At 41.8% G+C, this 22,385-nt stretch overlaps 1 protein-coding gene across 5 annotated transcripts in view; it reads right to left on the reverse strand.

The window, feature by feature from the left end:
• Slo2 (slowpoke 2) overlaps positions 1 to 22,385 on the reverse strand; it is a 150,331-nt gene that overhangs the window by 118,133 nt on the left and 9,813 nt on the right. For 2 of the 5 annotated variants that reach the window (XM_076892430.1, XM_076892427.1), the window contains exon 1: positions 1,776 to 2,081. The exons of 1 other annotated variant lie outside the window; for it this stretch is intronic. Coding sequence is in view for 2 of the 4 variants with exons in the window: in XM_076892425.1 (XP_076748540.1) it covers positions 19,128 to 19,384 (257 nt within the window). In the remaining 2 variants the exon portion in view is untranslated. Of the gene's footprint in view, positions 1 to 1,775; positions 2,082 to 2,878; positions 2,992 to 19,127; positions 19,620 to 22,385 lie in introns of those variants that run through there. 2 more of the 5 variants (XM_076892425.1, XM_076892424.1) reach the window with 2 other exon arrangements.

Below are 22,385 nucleotides of genomic sequence, written 5' to 3' on the forward strand. Positions count from 1 at the left end.
GAAGAATAATAAATTCATTCGCGAGCGGTTTCGATCACTTGTCACAACTTTGATACTTCATTCCACCTGTTGAATTCGTTGTTAGCTATGCACGTACGGATGGTAGCAAGAGACAAAACGTAGCGTTACGAACCGGATAAAGGGATGATCTGAATGTGTATCTTATGCGAAAAAGCATCGAAAGTTTGATAGTATCGAATGAATGTTACAAAGGGATCGTGTAACACGTTAATCCGTTTCGAAATGCCAATCGCTGTTACAAAATTTCGCATCGAACGAGAGCAAACGATGGAAGTTGGATAAAGTTCATCCTGGTAATGATAAATCAAACGGGTATCAAAAGATCGTGGAGGAATGTAGTTTGATAAATCAAAGCCAATGGGTTATCAACAGAAATCAGAATTTATCCATACGAGAGGATTCGTGGACCATAAATTACGAACCAATTGCATCGATCGGAGAGCAAAAGGTCGAAGAATTTCTACTCGTTCGGAACACTCACCCTTCGACATTTCCGCGAAAAGGGGACAGAAAAACGAACGAACGGTATCGCAGGAAATTTTCAATTTCGAGTAAAACCAACGAATAAAATAGAAATTGCGAGCAAATAAATATACAGTGCGCGATAACGATTTAAGCGAAACCAAATATCTGCTCGACGATTTTCGACTCGTTTCACTCGTTCTCGAATTAACGTTAATTATAAAACAACAGGACGGTTAGGTCGCGTCTCGTCAATCATGGCCCACGTGTATAGTTGATGTGCAGCTACGTGTCTCGTATCGCGAACGCATGCGAATTGCTTGTGGGACTCTGGCCGATTTCCCCGGGCAATCTGATGGGAATGGAATTCATAACCTAATTTACGAAGTTGATAGCGGAAAAATCTCTCGATACTTCGTCTATTTCGCGCGTGTGTGTACTTATTTTGGAACAAACGCGACGAAAGTGTCTACGGCGCGACAGAGAATCGATCTTTCTTCTTTGCGTTGGAAGTGCGCGATGGAATGGCAGGTCGATCTTTACGATTATGAGAATTCGCGCGAATCGTGATTTGTACATGCCAAAGTGATACATATCTGTAGCTGTACAGCACGAGTTATTTCTGCCCGTTGCCAACGCATGTTTATTGTCTCAACGATCTAATTCGCTGATACATTAACACGGTTCGCGGGAAAAGCAAAGTCGAACCGCGACTCGTTCGCTTAGAAGCGGCTAGCCATAAAATCTGCTCGCCCTATTATTTCGCCACCGCGAACGTTCGAAATGGGAGCTTAAAAATGGGTTTCGAACGGCTAGCTGAAAGTGACCGATGGTATTTCCCTGACATATCAATATGCATGTACGGTTATGGAACGCGATATAAAAATTTACGTAAAACTCGCAAGAATTGCAAATTCGCCGCGTTTAACGCATCGAAATCATTCGAAAGAGAGAACTAGTTTTAACCCTCGAGTAATCGCGTGCAGTGTTTACGGTTCGATAAAAAAAATGCAAAATTCTTGTATTTGTACTTAGTGAAATCTCTTCGAAACGAATGAAGGCAATATTCGCAATATTTTATAATTTAGAGGAATATAATGGTCTGGTTGAAAGGATTTTTTCATAGAGCAACCATTCGCAATTACGTATCGCGTACGTGATCACTGCAAGGGTTAGATGCGCTATTTAACCAGAGTACATAGAAACGGATATGAATGAAAGCATCCTCGAGCGCGGCATCGCGAATTGCCCTTATTTACCGTGGAGAAAACCAAACAGCTTGAATCAATTACCATATGAAGCTGCTGTAAACTGGTTCCGTCTTAGGCAGATGCATTCGTAATTGGCCCCGCAACAAGCCAATGGCGTCGTAACGCGAGATTGAGTCGTCGTTGGAAGGACAAAACTGGCGGTCGTGTACGGTTCACTGGCACAGAATATCGATTACATATTGTACACGCGCCAGATTAATCGATTCTGATCAACTCGGGTCCCTCTACGACCCTTTACAGAGTTGCTACTTTCAGTTAAAGCTTTGCTACCATAAGCATCATTGGAGGTTGGCTACTTTCCACCCTCCTTCCCTTATGTGGTTACGATTAACAGCTATCGTTTAAGCATAGACGAATAGAAAACTATACCCTTTATATATGTATCTTTACGCGTATTTACATATATGATAATACGTTTCACGTGTCCTTGTTAATACCAGCGATGAATATGCGTGTTACGATCAAGGTGGGCGTCAGATTGCATCGGCGGTGGATTTCAATCTCCCGGGGATCGTTTCCATCTGCTTTATTTATTACCTTGACGCTTTCCGATGTGGCCACTTAGACGGTACTAATTAGAATAAGTGAATTAGAACGATACGCCACGAGTCGACATGGCCGTTCGAATATCTATCGATCGATCCCCCTTCCTCCGATCCGGCGATCCCTTCGATCGTCGTCGAGGCTCGTTCCTTCTGGCACGGTCCAGATTGAAATGTCGCTCCTTCGTTGAGGGTTACGGACGACTCCTTTGGGGGCTGTCTCGTAAAATAAGTTCAACGTGTACTTATATACGACGCCGTACATAGGAAGTATATAGCGCGGGATAGGTGGCGCCAGGCTCGCACATGCAACAAACACTCGAAAGACTCGATCACGAGTTCTCCTTTCTTTCACCCTCCTCCCTGATCGCCGCTACTTTTCCGCCTTCCCCGTGAATCGATGGGAAGGGATCACGTCTCACGACTCCAAGAGACACCCTCGAGTGCACGAATCGCTTCGTCTGTGTCTGTCAGCGGTCCCAAATTTAACAAACCGCGCGCTGACAGATCTCGAAAGATCCTCTGGTTCGCACTAGGCTGTCGGTTACTTCTCTCGCGTGTAACTCTACTTCCTCGGTGTACCTTGAAGCCAACGACGACCGTATCCAAGAAGACCACCGTCGAACACGGAGAACGTCTGATCGGACGAGTTCACGGCCATCGTCCCGTTTTTCTCCGATCTAACGAACACCCTTCGACCTGCTTCTCAATGGAACGTCACCAGCGCACCGAGGGGACTCCCCGGACAGCTCCACGCGTCGAGAACGATTCCACCGTGTGACGAGTGTTACACTAATGATTATTAACGAGCCGACGAGCGGCGTCGGTTCACACGTGCGCGCGTAACGAGGTTTAAGTTTCACGTGGCCTGCGAGCCGACCATCGACCAGGGAGTGGAGGAAAAAAGCGGACAGGGCGGCGAGGGTGGTGGACGAGAAGCTCGAGGGGATGATGGACGGTCGAGGAGCGACAAGAAGTGCACGAGGTTGCGGTGATACGGTGGTGTCGGGAGCACGATGGCTCGCATCTCAACCGCACGGCGGCTCGCAGTCGACTGGCATCCCGAGGGCTTCGACGCCTCCTGCTGGTCGCACCGTGGTCCTCTCTGGCACTACCAGGCGCAGACGCTCCAAAACAATCGCCGGCCGCGATTTGTTATTCTTGCTTTGCATCGTTGTATACACGGCACCCGCGTACGCTCCTCTCATTTTCGCGTTCTTCCATCCGTCCGCCTTCCGTTCTCTCGCCGCGTTTTAATTCGTGTTTACAAACGGTCCCGCGCGTCTGTTGCCGGCCACCACCGGCTCATTTTCGCGCGTCCCGCGGTGGTTCGCTTCGTGTCGTACCGTTTGTCTTTCAGCTTCGTCGCTGGCTTCTCCTCAAACGCTTTCCACGGAACAGCGATGCCGAGAATATTGCCTCCGTGTGGTATCTGCCTTCGAGAAATCAGATGAGCGTGGACATGGATGTGTGTTTGTCGTGTGCGGATTTATATAACAATTATTGCTGCTCTTCTGATATCGACAAGTTATGAGAATAAATGGAATACTGTTTGCTCTCGTCGTTTTCGCGTAACGTTATAATGTAATTGCTGGCTTGTTCTTTGAATTTCTCGCTTCTTTATTAATTTTGTAGCTCCCACTCATCATCTTTCTGTACTTCATTACTGTGCATACGTAAGTACGTATTTGTGCCACGTGTATTATAAGGTTGCGCCATTTTTAACTCGCACAGCCATGCTCGCATTCTTCATTTTCTACGTACCACTTTACCCGTACATTGTGCACGTGTAATCTAGAACTTTGATGGCTTCTAGTACTCGTTAGCTGAAATACAAGATGCTTAATTACCATTGATTTTTAAATATCCATACTGAATATTATGTGGATCCTATGATTTAATCGAATTCAATACACTACCAGATCTACCATTTGCTATTAACACGAACAAAGTGGACGCAATTGATTACAATTCCTCTATTAATTATTCCCATCGTAAACGAGTGCATTAAATTCTGTGCGCGTGCCCAGAATGATCCATAAAATTACATTTCCCGAACGTTCTTTCGCATCAATAGCTGAATACCGCGAGGCTATTAAATTCTCAGATTCCGTACTTAACAGCTCGTATATCTGTAGCCGTCGAGTGCCCTTTGAGAAAAAAGCTCCTCGCCCCGCGAATCGCGCTCTCTCTCTCGAATTTATTTCTCTCTCTTCGCGTCCGAGTAACTTTTATTATTGCATTATGTATGCATGAGTTTTTACCAGTTCCTGCGATTTCACGGCTAGCGTTCCTTTTTGTTCGAATTAAAAGGGAATCGCCCATGAGTTACGCGCGCGCCGCAATGGCGTCTGGCGTCTACGCGGCGCGCATCTCCCGGAAGACTCGAGTCGAAAGGGAGAAGTGTGTTCCTCAAAAGCTGACATTTCTATCCGCTTCGTTGACTCGCAAGTACTTGGTATGTTCGGTGCACGTTGAACTTTCGTCTTTATAATGCAGTATTGTGCTAAAGTCTTAAGTCGTCCGTGTTATATATGTTGTACAGTGACTGTTAAACCGTTCGAAGACATTTCTAGGTACTCTCGCATGTCAACGAATTTTTAGACATTATTTTTATCGCTACATTCACTCATCATTACTTTGGACAAGTCAAAAATATGATTTGAAATTGCTGAAAAAATGTAAAATAGATTACAGTATTAAAGAGTTTGTTTAACTTGTTTAATTAGAATTGAGATAACAGCGGATACTTCAAACTTCACTTGTAAAATGGCGAAACATTTTTTTAATTGCTGGAGACATAAAACTTTCGCACGGTACTGTATATAGCTCGCTCCAAATTAGCACAAGCTACTTTCTCGGCCATTGTTCGCCCTTCTTCCTTCAGGAAACTTTCTGCCATCACTTTCTAACGACGTCGCCCGTCGGACTTTTGACATTAAGTGTATCGCGTCTCACTTTCGTTTTTCCTCTTGAACGTCGTGACGTTAACGGGTGGATACAAAAGAAATTGGAAATGCCACTTTATCGTATACTTCTTCTTATAATACGAAACGTTCCCTCCATATTAACAATATATTTCGAAATATCGTGTAATGTAAGATAAGTAAATTTTAAAATGTTCCAGTAGTTGAAAAATTGCTATTAATTATACTCAGAGCTTGACAGATTTGTCGTAATTTATGAAGAGTGTCGTCGACGCAAGTTTCTTAGTAATTGTCATCGTATTGGTACTTCATTGGCGATCGATACCATCCCGCCACCAATCATCTTTTTTCCGCGAACTAGCCTGACTCGTCGATTTTTTATCGCACCGAGAACAAATCCATGAGATTTTAGAGCACTTGGTCGAGTCGTTTAATAGCTCTTTTTCCCGTTAGACTTGCTTTATATAAAAGTTGAATTCACAAGAATGTAATCAGAATTTTACAATTAAGAGTGACAGAATTTTCGTAATTTAATGTTCATGAATATCCGCATCGATGTCTTAAATTATACAACGCATGCTTCTTCTTTCCCATAAGAAACGTTCTACAATGGATTTATATAACAAATCGTAACGCAAACGAGATTAATAAACATGAAAGCTGTCCCTCTCCTTTTTTTCTTATGAAATAACAAGGTAATACTTGTGTACTTTTATAGATCAAGGTGTTCCCACTCGAAACAGCCATATCCTTTTTCTCGCACGTTTTCAGCTGCAGCTTCACAAATTCGTCGCTTGGAACGAGCTCGTTAACTCTCACGAGGTGCAGCAGATTCGTGTCCGAAAAGGAAATAAAGTGTATGTACTGTGGACATTTGTGCGTAATCCAGCCCTCATTTCTGAGCTTTATTGTGCACGAATAGAGAACTGCTCGTAACAAGAACGTCGTCTCATTATCCATGGTATATTAAATTTTCAAGGCATTAAGGAAGTCCACGGAAAGTAAAAATGTCACTTCGAAATGAATCAGTAACATTTATATCTGTTATTGCGATACTTGCGTCTGCATATTAATTAAATCATAAAATATCACTTTTCATATAACATCTTCATTTCTAATATCAGTCTCGAACGATTTCTTCCTAGAAATCGTTCAAGCTCCAAGTTTGATTAATCGTTGGAACACGACTTCAATGAAGATTGAGATGAAATAAAACAGCAAGTATTCTAAAACGATGAGGTATCACGTTGTTGTACGAGCAGTGAAATTGTTCTGTTGCTTGGCTTCAATCTCCGAGATAGTTCTAAGATCTGGCAGGAGCAGAAAATTAGCAGTATAATTATTTCCATCTACACGTGTCTACCATTTCCCTTGAGAAAGACGACCTACATAGGAATAAATGTATCCTCCGAGTCAAAAATATTCGTAAGCGATAAATCTAAAATCAAACACCGTATAATCAGAATTCTTTCCCTTCCAATTTTGAATACGTATAACACTAACGAACCTCGTATGTATCGTACTTCAGAAAGATGACTTTGTCTGAAAGGCAATCCCTTTGAAGTTCGTTTCCATTAATTAACCTATATGCGAGCCGTTCTACGTGCTCGTTCTACGCGATGAATTCTCGTGTATCGCTGTATATCTGTGTATATCTGTGCGTTCTAGATTGCGAGTATATTTACAGATAACCAAAGAAATGAACTTCTTCAAATTTTCATCTTTTGCGTTAATGGAAATTTGCGAAGATATATAAACATTGATCGTGCTTAAAAAATTGAGGAAATTATGCACTCGATCTAAAAAATTGACTAAATTATTCAAATTTGTATTACAAAATGAACAGTTCATTAATTTGACCGATGGAGATACTAGCGCGAGAACTTTCCCCATCTTGTATCCGTGTAATTCGTCAAAACAGGGCGCTGGAAGGGGAAGGCGTAAGAGTTACAAAACATCGCAATTTGCCAGCCGAAGCCACATATTTTCGAGATAAAACGCGCCCAACTGAAGCTTCTCTGCGACCCAGTTTCTCCCTTTCGTTTCTTTCCCAACCAGTGTTCGCCTGACGACTGCACGTCCGCCTTTTGTCAACTGTCGGACCTCCGCCCCCGTCGGACTTTTCAGCCTGCGTTATGCACCATCCGATAAAGTCCACAATACGTTTGAATAATGTGATCGTTGAGTCGGTCGAGCATGCCAAAAAATTGGTTTCTATAATTCCCAGATAAACCACCCCTTCCTCCCCATTTCTCGCGAAACGTGTACCAACGGTGGCATACATTTCAAGTAGATCTGCATTGGTGCGCATCCAAGCTGAACGTGCAACATGTTCCATACGCGAGAATATCTGTTGCTGAAATCATTTCGTAATTTTCTAGAAAGAATTTCGATTTAGATTGTTAAGAAGCTAACTTTATGAAGCGTACAGTAGCTAAAAAAGTGTTCGTACTAAAGTAATCAGAGATTTTATTAAAATGATATGCATTTTTTTCATGCGAAGAGGATATTTTTAGAACGGCGCGCTGCATTCAGAGGAATATTTCGCGAAATCCGAAAAGGAAGTCGCGAGAGCTGCCACTGTGAAACATTAACAGAAACCGCGCGTTAATATTGCATTACCATCCCCGAAAGAACAGTGAAAACCTCGGTCCACGTTTCCACCGCCGTGGAAAAAAGGAACGCATCAGGTATTATTAAAGTTCGGTTGAAACCCACTGGCTCGTTTCGAATTCTGTTGCGTCTGACGCTTTTGTGACTTCGCGATGTTGATAACATAGACAGGCACCGCGTGCTTTTCAACGTCCACGGTATCAGCGGTTTGCAGAGCAAGTTCTCCGAATGCCATCGAGAACCTACACCGCGGTTTAATCGTGAAATTCGGTTTGCGGAAGTTGCGAGCAGTGTTCGGTGAATCAAATCTTGCTGGTGAGAAACTTAAGCCCGTTCCGTGCGTATTCACGTACAAGACGCTCGAGCGTTCTTGGCAGAAATTTTAAGGCGTCGTTCCAAAAGCTAAAACAAGGCGAGGCTGAAGGATAAGAAAATTTCATTTGGGGTTGAAGTCACATTTTCTGGGAGAAGAGGTTCAGAAATTTCTCGCAGAGATGGTCGACGACGTTCCAACTATTATTTCATACGTTACACGATGATTGATTTCGAAGCCAAGAAATATCGAGGGATCCTACGTTATTTCTAAAAATCCATAATCTAGGTACGTTTGTGAGAATTAGAATGAAATTATTTCTCATTTCCTGTTATCGCATACAAGAGCCAGTTACGCGATATGACGCAAAAGCCAGGTATATCCATTAAAAAAGTGGTAGAGCCAGGTGGTGGCAGATGCTATCTTCCGGTTTGGCTTCTAACGTTCACGAAGGCGTACAAAAGGCAACAGAGAGCACCGATCTCGGCTCTCATTTCCCCGGTTATATCCGGCGGGTACAAGCTACTTCGAGACGTTGCTGTCGATTCCGCATATCTACATCCTTACGGCAGTCGAGATCGATTCTACGTTTTCATCACACTCGAATAGGCTACTTTGTACGAGGTAACGATCTTCTCGCTTCTCGTTTTTATTGCCGACGCGTACGATAGACCGAACTCGTGGAAATCGTTCGCGAACTAACGACGATTTTCTAGCTACGTCACTCTTCAAGATGAACCCAGCTTGTCGATATACGATTTACTGGCAGTAACGATGATACGAGGAAAATATCGCGATTCAAATCTCGATGTGTAGTATCTACGTTTAATCGAGTACTTTCTTTTTCAGCGGATCTAGATTTAGTCGTACGCTTTTTTTTTTTAAGAAATCATCTCAGAGAGAATTGAAATTCATTCGAGTAAAATGTTCCATTTTCTCTTTCCCACGTGCGTTCCTATGTTTGTAATAATTAATTTCACGTTCATAGCGTGCTGTTAGTTTGCCAGCTTTACACCATCTCAGGGTAAAAGATGAGAACATAACGAAGACAATTTAGAACTGGAATCGTTCTCGGTAAATCACGGGAAACGAGTTGCGATATTACCTGGCAATTTCTTAATCGTGGAAAGCATCGTTAAATGCACGAGTTGCCATCCGTCGCCGGGAGAAGCGTATAAAATATTATTTATATTTGCGTCGTGAACCGACGAAAAGTATTACGTTCATCCTCTTGTCGTTAATTATTACATTTTCTTAATTAATCGCGTCGCTTTAATACGATTCTCTGTTTCCATTCGTTGAATTAGAAACGACAAATCTCCGCGCGATAATTAGTAGGATCGAGCACTGATTGCACTTACTTTCAATCTATCGATTTCCAATAATTATCAGTATTTTTAATTGACGCGAATTTCATTTAATTAATGAATTCGTACTCTTCTATGTAATGTGTCTCGATAATTTTTGACAAGGCTGAACGCGTGGCGGATTATTTCCGGTTACCGGATACGTACAGTCGAGTTGAACGAATATTTTATATATTCAAGAGGAATAGAGATATTTAAAAATAATCCTGTACATGTTTCGCCTTTCAGCAAGATGAAATCGCGAGACGATCAACATCACCGTGCTCCATCCTCATTACTCAGGATCTTAGTAAAGTGAACATCAAGATGTTCATAATCCCTCTCCAAGATAAGCAGGGTTCACTACGTTGAGAGCCCTACTTTCGCTAAAATGGGAGGATAAGGAACTTGGGACTAGATAGATAGAGAGTGAAGAACCATCATCGTGATCTCCACAGGGGGTGCCAGTCACTGATAACAATCTCCATCGAAGTATATCACACGAGGAATGGCCTGATTATTGATTTTCTTATTTATTATTTACATACCCATCTGTTTCTGGAGCAGAACGGTGAATACGATATGAAACCGAGTATTTTGGATGCGTTGGACACCTAAGACGTTCCAATTAAATACTTTAACATCCGCCAATTCTAATACTCTCACTTATTCACGAAATTTGATAAAAAACTTCCTGTTCTTGGTTTAGAAAGGAACAAAAATACGAGCCATCTAGTAAAATACACAGGAATTACGTTCCACGCGGGAAGAGCAAGAAAATGGATCGTTTAATTGAATGAATATTGCAAACTGCTATTAAAATTATCAATTTAAATATCATTTAAAACGTGTATGTGTAATTGAGAGAGTCTAGACGCTGATACTTGTCCAGAAATAATTGTAGTTTGTCCACCAAACCATAGAGCCAAGTAAGTCGCGCCAGGTGGCCGGAAGTTCACCCTCGACGAGCTTGGAAGCCATCGATAAAGTAGGGTGTCACAGGCCATCGGGTACGTACGAAGTTAAAAATCGAAAGCTCTCTTTCCAAAGAGCTTTCCAGATATCTACCTTACCAACAGAGATAAAACGACGAATCGTCCTTCAGAGGTACCAGAGCGAAACGAAGAAGAGCAACAACGGGAAACAGGATGGAGCTTTCGCTTCCAACGGTTGATAAATTACTTACTTCCGAGGCGAAACGCCATTTTACGTTTTCTACCACGCTGGATAAAAACTAGAGCAGCTATCGGGCACGATATCGTGTGAAAGATAACGAGCGAGCTAAACCAAGTGTAAATGCGACTGTATCGTTCCAGCGGAAAGCAGCTAAGGGGGAATACATTAAGAACGATCGTCTTCGTAGAACGTGTTGTCATTGAAGAACCAAACTCGTTAATCAGCCACCGCTGTCATAACGATCGATACTCTTCCATGCTTTTTTTACTCAAGCTTTTTCTGGGTCGTGTGCTTCTTTGTGCCGTTAGGTATGTACTCGATGTTGTTCAAGAACACATACGTCTGTCGAGAAGAAGTCGAGTAGAGGTAAACACCTATTACCGTTGAATCAGAATTGGTTGACTATTAGAAGAATGAAACGAGCATATTTATCTTGGCTAGCGTCGAGTTTGCACTTAACTGCTACTGGTAGATATCAATACTGCATCTTGTTCCTTGAAAATGGTTCCAGGAAAATGGTGTGAAAAGCTACGTAACTGTTGAGTTTGTACCAATAGCATGCGAGATCTCAATTTCATTCTCTGTTTCTAATTAACATAAATTTATTCAACGAAACGTACTCGTTAATAACTATCCGTTGTATAAATATTTTTGATCCAATTTTTCATAAAATGTTAAGCGAACTTTTTTAATTAGAAATGTAGTCTGAAATACTGCCTTATTATTTCAGGCTACGATATTTAATTTTTCGTGAAATGTAAACGAACAATTTGTTCTCATATACGCGACGCGAGCTTCAAACAGGAAATTTAATTTGCTGTTCCATAAATATCACTTTTCTCAGGTTTCGTTGAATATTAGTGAAATGAATAAAATATTCGATGAGTTGAATTTTGTGTTAGATTTACCGTGTACGTAGTCGATGTGTAACAACGGAAGGACTATTTCGTAGCCATCTTCGTATATCGATTCCAGAACGATACAGACGGCATTACTATCGTCGTCTAACACCAGTATTAATATTATTCAACTTTGACAGGAACTACCAGAAACTAGTTCGATAGAATTCGAATTTCATTTAACCGCGATTGGTTATCCTCGTATTTGCTGTTTAGTCACTTGACAAGGCCAAAATTAATGGTAAACTAATAGCAAAGATCGGAACTGTCGCAGCCACCGATACGATAACTGTGAAATTTGCATTAATTAGCTAGAATTTATTATTCGAATCTAATTAATCCACTACTTGTCACTCATTTTCTAAATGGACATACGTCGCGCATGCATCCCACTTTATGCATGCGGTTTCGAAGTAATCTCGTTGAAAAAGGAAATCACATTTCTCTCGAAAAAAAACTAAAGGACGAATAAACGAAATAGAGCTAAGTAAATGTCAAAAATATATTTAGGTTGAACTTGAGCGTATCAAGCGAAGATACTCGGTCGTCCTTTAATTTGCAATGGAAGTTAGTCCTTGGTAACCCGCTGGGAAGTGTGCCTCGAGACAATGCTCTGAAAGTCAAGGAGAACAGTTTCTACGAGTTTCGAGCCACGATTACGAGAATGAGAAGCAGAATTCTTAGCCACAGCTATACGAAAGCCCCATAATGAACCCCGTTACCTTTTGTTTCGACAGGCTGAATCGAAAAATGGACCGTAACAGCGTATAATATTGCTGCCCGCGCGAGATAAAAGGCATGGCAATAAAAGCTTGTGGACCGAGAACGATAAAAAAAACAGCCATTGCTAAACCATTCTTCTCGTCCAGCTTATTTGCTTTGTTTCTCCAATATCGTTCAAACGGATCGGTGATTCCCAAGTATCATACTCCTCAAGAATTATGTGCGGACGGAATTAAATTTTCCACGTAAAATTTATCCAACTAACAATGCATAGGAGGCTATAAAAAATTGCTGGAACCTATACAAAAGAGTATTGGAAAGTAATATACTATAACAGCGAAATCTGATAACGAGATACCGTGGATATAACAAATTATCAGTGTTAACCCCACGTGGATGTCGAATCCTCGCTTTAACCCTAATATTTCAGACGTAAATCGTTGAACGATCAATTCCACTGCTAAATTTATCATGACTGACTATCCACACGTTCCACAATTACGACGCATCGATCATCGTTTAGACCGATAATTGCTTCTATCTTTTGTACCACGTTTACGCATCAGCATCCTGTCTTCGACAATTTACGCGTGAAACTGGCGTTACGTGAAAATTTAATTACTTACTCGACGATATCGATACTCGTATCCGTCGCGTAACTTACCTGAAACAGACACAAAAATGTCACATAAATATATAAATTCTATCAAATTAATAATTCGTATAAAAAATAATACACAGTTCATTTTCACATATAATTATTAATTCATATAAGTGAAGGTAACATAAAAGAGTGTATGCAATCGTATCTTTGATAAACTAAAATTTCTAAGCAGCATGCGAAATTATTATTCACGAAAGATTATTTCCTCGCTGTTTAGTACGTATAGAATTTGGAAAACTATTTAATCCACCAGGAACCCCGAAGAAAGAAAAATAATTACCGCCAGCCTCCAGTCAACCACAATATGCGGCACAATGAGAATTGGGTTGAAAGAGAAAAAAACTGGAAGGATATGAGCCTTAAGCAGAATGCAGATGATACGCAACAGCTGCGAAATTCCGGGTCAGCTATTCGATGTGAATACTGGAACGATCTTTCGCGGTGCCAGAAATACCCACGACTATTCGAAAAACTTTCAACCTACTTGTCTAATAAATTAGGTCATTGATTCATTATCCGGGCAGACGCTCATATCTCGACAGTGCGCAGTGAATCATCGCGTGCAATAATTCCTCTCGCGTGGATTCATGAATTTCTGAGAACAAAACCGCACTTTCCTCGCGACTTGGTCATTTTTCGCGTTAACTACGGGACAGGACAATGTCAACATGCCTCTCGTAGGACAAGCGTGCGAGATGGGACGGAATAACGTCGAGAATAATTACTGCCGTCATTAATCGTAATAGCGTTGCATTGAAGCATGCTGAATGAGGCATGAAAAAAAAAGGAGGGTTGCAGATTTGGGTGGGGGACCCTAGACCGAGGATTAACATGAAAGAACCGGTGGAATGGAAAAAGGTCCTCAATTCTCCCGGCCGCAATGGCGGGGATCAACCCTGAGCTTTTCCTGACCTTGTGCTTAACCAAGGAGAAAAGGATCGTGCGAGAATAAGAGGGACGATCTAAGATTACTTTGCATACGAGCCACGCAAACGTTATGTAGTTAGATATACGTGATACTACATAGGTATGATATTTTATACGAATATCCGTGATATCTTTACTATCGAAAGTACTTTACGCGCATTAATTGTGAGGTTTCATCGCAGAAATCAACAAGTAAAATGAGATCAATTGATAGAGTAAAAGTAATATTGCCACTGTAGAGGGCATCCACTTGGCATTTAATTTTTCATCCACCCTCTGGCATTAACGTTTCATTTACTTCTAACGCTAAGGATAATTGATTAAGATATAATGAAAACGGTTTTAAAGGAAACCGATGTAGAAGAAAACTGAAGACGCAAGCGTTCAATTATGGCTCTTTAGCCATGACCTCGGAGTAACTTTGCCCATCGCCAAAGAAGTGAGCAAATTCCAACGTTAAGGTGGTATGTAAACTTGCTATTTGCTCTGGCAAGTGCTGGAAGCGATACCCCTCGACAGTAGTGCCCTGTATCGTGCAATTTCATTTGTCACGACAGAAGGTATTCAGAAGTTAAACTGATCAGTTCCACAATCTGGGAAATTCTCAAATTTAGTAGCAGAGCACGTGATTAAAGCATAAATTTACACGAGTCGATACACAGAGCAGTGTAGTATTATATTACCTGCCATATATAAACATGCCTCTGCTCTGTTGGAAAAGTACGACAATACCATCTAGTGCGTTATAAATGTCTACATCTGTCAACGACAATTTATATCTTTAGAAATGAGATAGTAATAATTCTAAAAAAAGACATTAATGTAATTCAATGAAATATTGCGTATAGTAAACTTGTCTGTAAATTACATTTTTCTAATGTACATTAGTTTTCATTCTTTTCACGTAGTCTTTCCACATCTTTCTTACATAACGTCTTATTAAAGAGCCACACGTAAGCCAAACTTGAGGCCCGACATGTCTAGTACATTTTCAGCTAATGTTAGGTAAACAGGATTTAATAGTTTCGATCGTATAAGATAGGATAGACCAAAGTGAAGTTATTATGCCGTGACGAGGACACATTGGCGGATTTCTGCGATAAACTGGGGTACTCGTGTCTTTGTGAACGTCCCAACAGCAAATTGGGCTCTCCTGTTGAATTTACTATACAGGTAAGTTAAGGGAAGTAGGCTAACGTCAAAGTAAACATGACCTTTGCTCGTGAATGCCTTCATATTTTTTTAAAGAACATACATAGCCCTTGTATGCCTGAGTATACGTTACGATACAATTTTTAATATTAAATATTAAAATGAAACGATATTTATTCTAATCCGTTACTATGATTCGCGATTTTATTATTCACCCTCGTACACATTTAACCGTGGAGTGCATGAAAGTCAAAGTTCAAAAGTGTGGACCTCGCACAGTACGATATTAAGGAGAAATGATTAAATAAGTAAAAGCGAACTTGCGTGATTTGGTTATTAAGATCTTGATGTACTTGATATTATATTATAAATTAAACGGAGAAGAATATTTCACTAGGATTTAGAAATCAAATTTACAGCGCGATAGCAATACTTCCTGGTCTACTGTATAATATAGCGGTTCAAGTATCATAAGAAATATATTCACGCGAAATATCGTCTGAAAAAGCATATGACGTTAAAATATATATTTCTAGAAATGTTTATGGACATTCTGTTATAGCTTCTACGCGAGAGAAACGTATGCCACGGCATATTTATAGCAACCGCGACATTTCTAATTGTAACGCACCCTCGACTCGGCCATAAACTATAATTACTCGTAAATCCACTTTTTCCGAGTCGATATCGCAACGACACGGGTGCACGTGAAGGATGGACAAAGAAAATGGAGCCTTCCGGCGAGAAATAGAACCTGTCGTTCGACATCAAGAAGGGTCTTTACCGAAGGGTGTATATCGCTTTTCCAGGGATCGTTATCGGCGTTACATGCAATGCGGTTGGCATCGAACACAAGAAACAAACTGGGCAACCAGGCCATTTCAGAAAACAGCGTCGCTAACGTTTTATTCCGCAAAACGTGACGTGAAGTGCTTTCGAAACGTCCGCTTTGCATGAGTGCCGATGCTTAAGTGCGAGCTCTCTGAAAGCCTCGTACGTCGCACGATGATACGTACGCGAGGCCACAAAAAAGCGAACGCACGACTGAAATTTTTCACTCGCACAGCAAACGTGACTTTCTCGCGCGTTTAGGACATGTAGGAAACCGGTTTTACTAATGCAAACGCATGGCGCGGCGTGTCCGACTAAGCAGCGGGTTTATCTACTTGTCATCGTGTTTCAGCGAGCGGTCGCGCCAGTAGTAGAGCCAACAAAGTCCGAGCCAACGTCGTGATTACTCGTGCGATTGCACTTAAGCTCGTAAAATTATACTTCACGGAATTTTCTTGGTCCCATGTCTAAATTATTCTCCCGTTGAGATATATTTGAGCGATTTTCCAAATTTCGTTTACTAACTATGAGGATGTTCGAATATTAAACTCCAACGAAACGTTGGGATTCAGCTTTCTACGAGCCTGCACTATTTACTATGAATTCGAGTAACATTTTGAGTATCATTACTCTTTATGAATTAATGCTATTACATGAATTGCGTTGATTCTAAGATTAATTAAAAGTTTAACGTTTAGACATTGCAGTTGTACAATGTATTTAAAGAAAATGGAAATTTTTGTTCGAGTTGCACGAAATTTTTAAATATGATGTACGTGTATAAATTACATTAATTATGTTATTAATGGGAATCGCTGAGAATTTATGCTCACGAAACCCTGTCATAGCGAATAATGAGCTATCTACAGGATTTAAATTCGCGATGCCGATAAGCTTCACTGTGCTATAAATTTCATTAAACAATACGGCTGCCCTGTTTCATCAAGTATGTACAGACAGATGGCGGATTGAGACCTTCGAAATCCCTAATTACGATTTCTCCGTACCGCGGAACCCAGGATCGTTATTGGTTTCCGATGCGTTAGCAGAAGGAAGGCCGAAGCTTAACAAATACAGCAACGTTTCACGATGAAACAGCTTCTAGCTGACTTCGAAGTATCCATTACCCTTTTAATCGCTGGATTTTTTAGTACTCGGTAGGTGGACTGTTCGCAGTTTTGTAAAGTATGGACGATGCACGAAATGTACGACGATGGCGGAAAAATAGCTAACGAGTGGGACCAGAAGTACGTGGGATGTTTCGATGTCGCAATGAATTCGGTATTACTCGTTATTTCACGAGCACACCGTGTAACGTGCAGGAAAAAAAACAGAATAAAATTGTCGAGCGCTACATTTACGTAACAGTGTACAAAATACGGAAACTGGATCCAAAAAACTGACCGAAATTCGTTTTAGATTTGAGAAAGTTAGATACAATAGTTTTACTATATTTCTTTATCGTTCTTTATCTTCACAGGCAATATTTGTTTTTTTCTTTTATAACTTCATTATTACCCTTCACCACGCTTGTGTAAAAAGGGATTTAATAAATCCTTTATCGCCATAAAGGATTAAAAATAACCGAAAGGTTATTTTATAACGTTAATTAACTGGTCCGCATAATTTTATTTTCCATCATTTCCCTCTGTAATTATTGAACAACAAAAAACGATAAATAATTAATACCACATGTAAAGCTGCGAAGCAGCGCGACTTATATACCGAATATATATTCTGCTACGCTATCAGTATGGATTTATCTGGGTGTTAACAACGAACGCTTTGCCGCGTTTGTATTTCATTCTTTTTTTTCTGCTACATTGCGCATTCAACATCTTGATGGAACGTCATTCACAGTACCAGAGTGGCGATACTAATATGCTGTATAAAAACGAAGTTTCGCGCATACCTGCCACCGTACAATTTATCTGGATATCCACGTTGAAAATGGGTTAAACGAGAATATTTTATTTCACTGAAACCTTACCGTTCCCGTGGATAAATTAACCCGTTTAAAAAAATTAGTTACTCGTTCGATGGTCTTGTCGCAGAATATAAAAATAATAAACATCCTATTTTTTTCCTTTCGTCGATATTGATTTCTTGTAAAACAATTTCAATATTATATTATATCTTGTGAAGGTTACAAGGCAAGTTACTTCATGCTGGAGTTAATTACCGAGAAGAATTTTATATGCGGCTATATTTTAAAATAATATTTTTTATACTTCTAGTTTATAAGAAGAACGTTGTAAAGTCAGCGATAAGAATAGTTTGAAGATTTTTATGGCAAGTTTGTAGGTCGTGTGTCAGCGTGAGAAGAGAAAATTCGAAAGGCATTAAATATGAAACTTCGAAGCTCCTCTCGCGTATCGTACAACAGTTTAGCTATGCATTCTAATATCTATTTCCACCGCAACTTTCTGCAGAGTTACTCTGCATATTTCAAGGTAGTATACACAGGGGAGTGTGAACCTCCCAAGTTCTCTCTGCCATGAATCACGGAGTACGCAAAACAAATCAACGAGAAATGTTACGCTTTCTACGCCTGGATAACATTTAACAACGATGCAGATCACGTTCCGCAGTAAAAATAACAAATATTACATTCGATAATCAAATAATGAAACAATTCAACCATAAGCCATTCGCTTGTTATAAAATGTATTATTAAACCATCTATTTTTATCGTATTTTACTTAAATAATGCTCAACCCTCAAGCGAACAAAGTATGACAGAAATACTCTCCTCTACGCTCCTGTGAAAAATGCTTCAACAAAGTGATTAACAAACTTCTATGAAACAAAGCGATGTATATTATTAAAACACCTATTTTTAAAATTTTTTACTCAAATTATACCTACAGCCCTGAGACAAACAAAGTGCAGCAAAAAACTCTCGTTTCTACTCTCGTAAAAAATGCTCCAGTAAACCTAACGCATCGCCAAGTAGATAAGCTGTCTTTATTCTCCAAAAACTACGACCATATACCTGCGATATACAGCACACGGATAACTTCAGACACTCAACGATCGTCTTTTATGTATTCAAGTGACTTTGCGAGGATCTTAAGTCGTACCCGTGAGACTCTTTATAATCACAACCCTTTTAAAGAACCAGTAACAAATCCACAGACAACGGTGTATAAATACACGGACTCCGCTGTACGTTTCATAAATCATCGTACAGAGTATTATTCGAATCGAACGTAAAACCATCGGACCGCCCATTCAACAGACATAAATCAAGGACCCACCTTTCATCGAGCTTGAACGACGACCTGGACAGGTCGCTCCATGCGCTCATGCTTCTGCTGCGTCTCCTGCATGATGTCTGGGGCGCGAGTAATCTCGAGCTGCTCCGTCTCCTGGTTGAGGCCAAATTCTCTGCCTGGAAGTAGACCCTCGGCGAGTGGGTCTTCTGCTGCGCGGTCGGCGGTGTCGAGGTCGGGGTGACCGCCGCCGAGGTGTGCAGTTCCGGCAGCGCCTCGTAGTCCCACGCGCGAGCGCCCATCTCGAGCAGTGGGACCGACGAGGCGGCGTTCTGGCCTCGAAGAGGATCCCGAGGCTTACGCTGTTGAAACAGGGCGAACAGGTGACGGAACGCCGACTCGTTCGCCCGCTGTTCCTTCTTTCTCGGCGGAAGCTTCACTTTGTTACGCGTGATCGTTCAACCCGGCGAACGAATCGATTCTACGACGTCCCTTCCGACGAGATCATCGTCGACTCGTCCTGATCACATCGCGGATTACGTCGTTGGAACACGTTGCGTCCAGCCGTCGTATTTCGTCAATTCGCGGATCACTCTCGTGTAGTGGGTCGTTGAATCGGCCGGGCGATGATTCGTTTCCATGATGGCGGATCGATCGGAGTGTCGCGCGAATCGTGATTCCTTGAATATCCTTCGCACTTCCGCCCCGTGTGTTTCAATTGTTTCGCCCTCTCGCTGGTGGAGCAGCGACGACGATTCCGTGGAGATACGGTTAACCTAATCGCTTCCAAAGCAATTTGTACTCGCTACGAGGTATCCGCGTAAAATCTAATCGATAAGACTCCGATGAGCTTGATGTATCAAACTTGATGCCCGCTTCGATGGAGTGTAATGCTCTTAGGGAGGTATTGTGCTTCCTTCGTAGATAGTTAGCGGGAGTCGTAATTGTGCCTTAAGTCGGCCTTTACCAAGGCGAGTAAATAAATTGTTCTCAGAGTGGAGGAGCTCGTTTGAATGCGCTCAAATCGAGGCAATTAACAAGGGTTGCACCCGTGTTCTGTGGAACGCGCGTAAAGCTATCGTAGTTCTACGTATTGTATATTAATTGTGTAACATTGGTACAATTAGTCGATTAAAAGTGTGACGACTATGACGAAGTGAAATGAACAGTTATCAGCTAGGGAACTTGTTCTACGAAATATTTAAATCCCCTTTCTGGGATCAATCGATAAAATTGCATTCTTAGAAAATCTCTCGGATTTACTGGCCACGATTTAAATAAGTGCGGCAACTCTACGTTTTGCAACGAAGATAGGTCGCAACGTTTCGATACAATTACGGTTGTAATATCAAGCGAAGAAAAATTGTTAAAAATTGTACACGAGGTACCCACACGTGCCGTGTGTATCGATAACAGTGGAACAGCTATTAAGGAATCTAGCGTAACTATCAGACGTGAGCAGCCTCAGTAACGGTCTCGAAATTCTCCTCTAATATCTAACTCGATTCTATCGTCTACGGTTAATAATGATTTTCAAAAATTTAACTTGTGCGTACAGTTCGTTGAAAAATATTTAACTCGTTATTATCTTCTTATATTATCTTCTTTTCAATTGATGTCAAATAACAATCGATCTCGCGATCGTAGCCATGGTATCAATGGACGTCATGGCTGATTAACACTGAACGCGATGAAGGTACGCGTTGCATTCGATAAATGCATCGTGATTATACTCATTGATGCTAATTGCAACCGCTGCGTGCAATTACGATTATTCCCACGAAGCATTGTCGCAATTTCTTTCAATTAACACCGATATCGCATGTGTTCGTCAACACATTTCTCCTTTATCGAGTCGGTAGAAAGCAGCAGCGAGGGTGTCATAAACATGCAACTGGATAGACTGTTTTGACGGTCTCAGGGCCGATTCAATTGATGGCTGCGGTTTTAATGGCCTACACAAAGTCACGTGATGGCCAGTATCGAAGGTCATGACCGTTTCAAATATTATTTCGTTGCCAGTTAAGTCCTTACGTGACGAATGCATTAGGTTTTATTAAGAAACGTTGCGACAGGTTGCGAAGCGATCGATGGTTCCTTGCTTTCTATTCCCACTTGTTCCCATCCGGAAGACCTCTCTTCTAATCAAAATCTGTTGACATACGTTAATATTCATAAACGTCAACGGCTGTACACTGGGAACCAACACACAGTACAAAGTTTTCTTTCATTTACTCGACGAATAGCATCACTGAAGTTGCCGTCTAACTCGTCCCCATAGCGGTCTCTCTATTCATCGCTTCGCGAGGACGCCTCGAGAAACCATTGTTCAATTTGATCGACGCAAGCTCGCGAATGCAAGAATCGAAAAGTTTTGTGTGACGTCCTCCCAAACAGACGACTCAACGAGGCAACGTGTACCCACACGACGACTCCCGATTAGATATTCATGAACGTCGATACGTTAACAGTGTTCACTGCCTCGATCAGCGTCGGTGTCGAAACGGAGGATCAGCTGATCACCATTCAAGAGACGTCGTTTTCACGGTACATTTAACCGGTGACAAATATCCCCGTGGCACGCTCGATAACCGCTGTGATACAACAAATTCCCCTCGATCTCGTCGAGGGGCGACCAGTCGAGGGTCGAGCATCGAGGTTAGATCGGCGATATACATCGAGACGTTGCATACTGCATCGGCCTTGACATGACACAAGCGTTACCCAACCACCCCATAGTTTCTCTGTAAGTTAAAACCGCACACGCGCCAACAATTCTTCCGGTCCTGACAGGAACGGAGCCGACTGCCCTCGAGGAACCGCGAACGACAGACGGACCGTCGTCCGATGGGCACCGCGTCCGATGGTAGCATACATGAGAGAACTCGTGGCGACGCGATCCACGGAAAAGCGCACGAGGACCACCGTGAATGGAAATGGCGGACGGCTAACCGCCCGGACAGACAGATCAGTACCGATAACGTGCCACTGTGGGGTTGTGCCGGGCTGTTCTCCAGTCCACTGGTCTTCCACTGTGCGAGTAGCCAGCTCGCAGCTCACCACCCCGTACTGCGGTACATCGTAGCAGTTTTCTCTCGTGCTCCACCACCCCTTACTCTCTCGCCTCTCCGATCACACGGACGCTCTCCCCTCTCCATTCGCTGGCTTCCTTCGCCACGCCACCGGTCCCTGTCTCGCTTACCCTTGGTATCATCGCCGCGTCCTGTTCGCGCCTCCCTCTATCTCGCTTCCGGCGAATACGTGGAGATACCAGGCGCACACATGCACGTGGCACGGAACGTT

This window comes from Xylocopa sonorina, chromosome 3, assembly GCF_050948175.1.
Source record: "Xylocopa sonorina isolate GNS202 chromosome 3, iyXylSono1_principal, whole genome shotgun sequence".
NCBI lineage: Eukaryota > Metazoa > Arthropoda > Insecta > Hymenoptera > Apidae > Xylocopa > Xylocopa sonorina.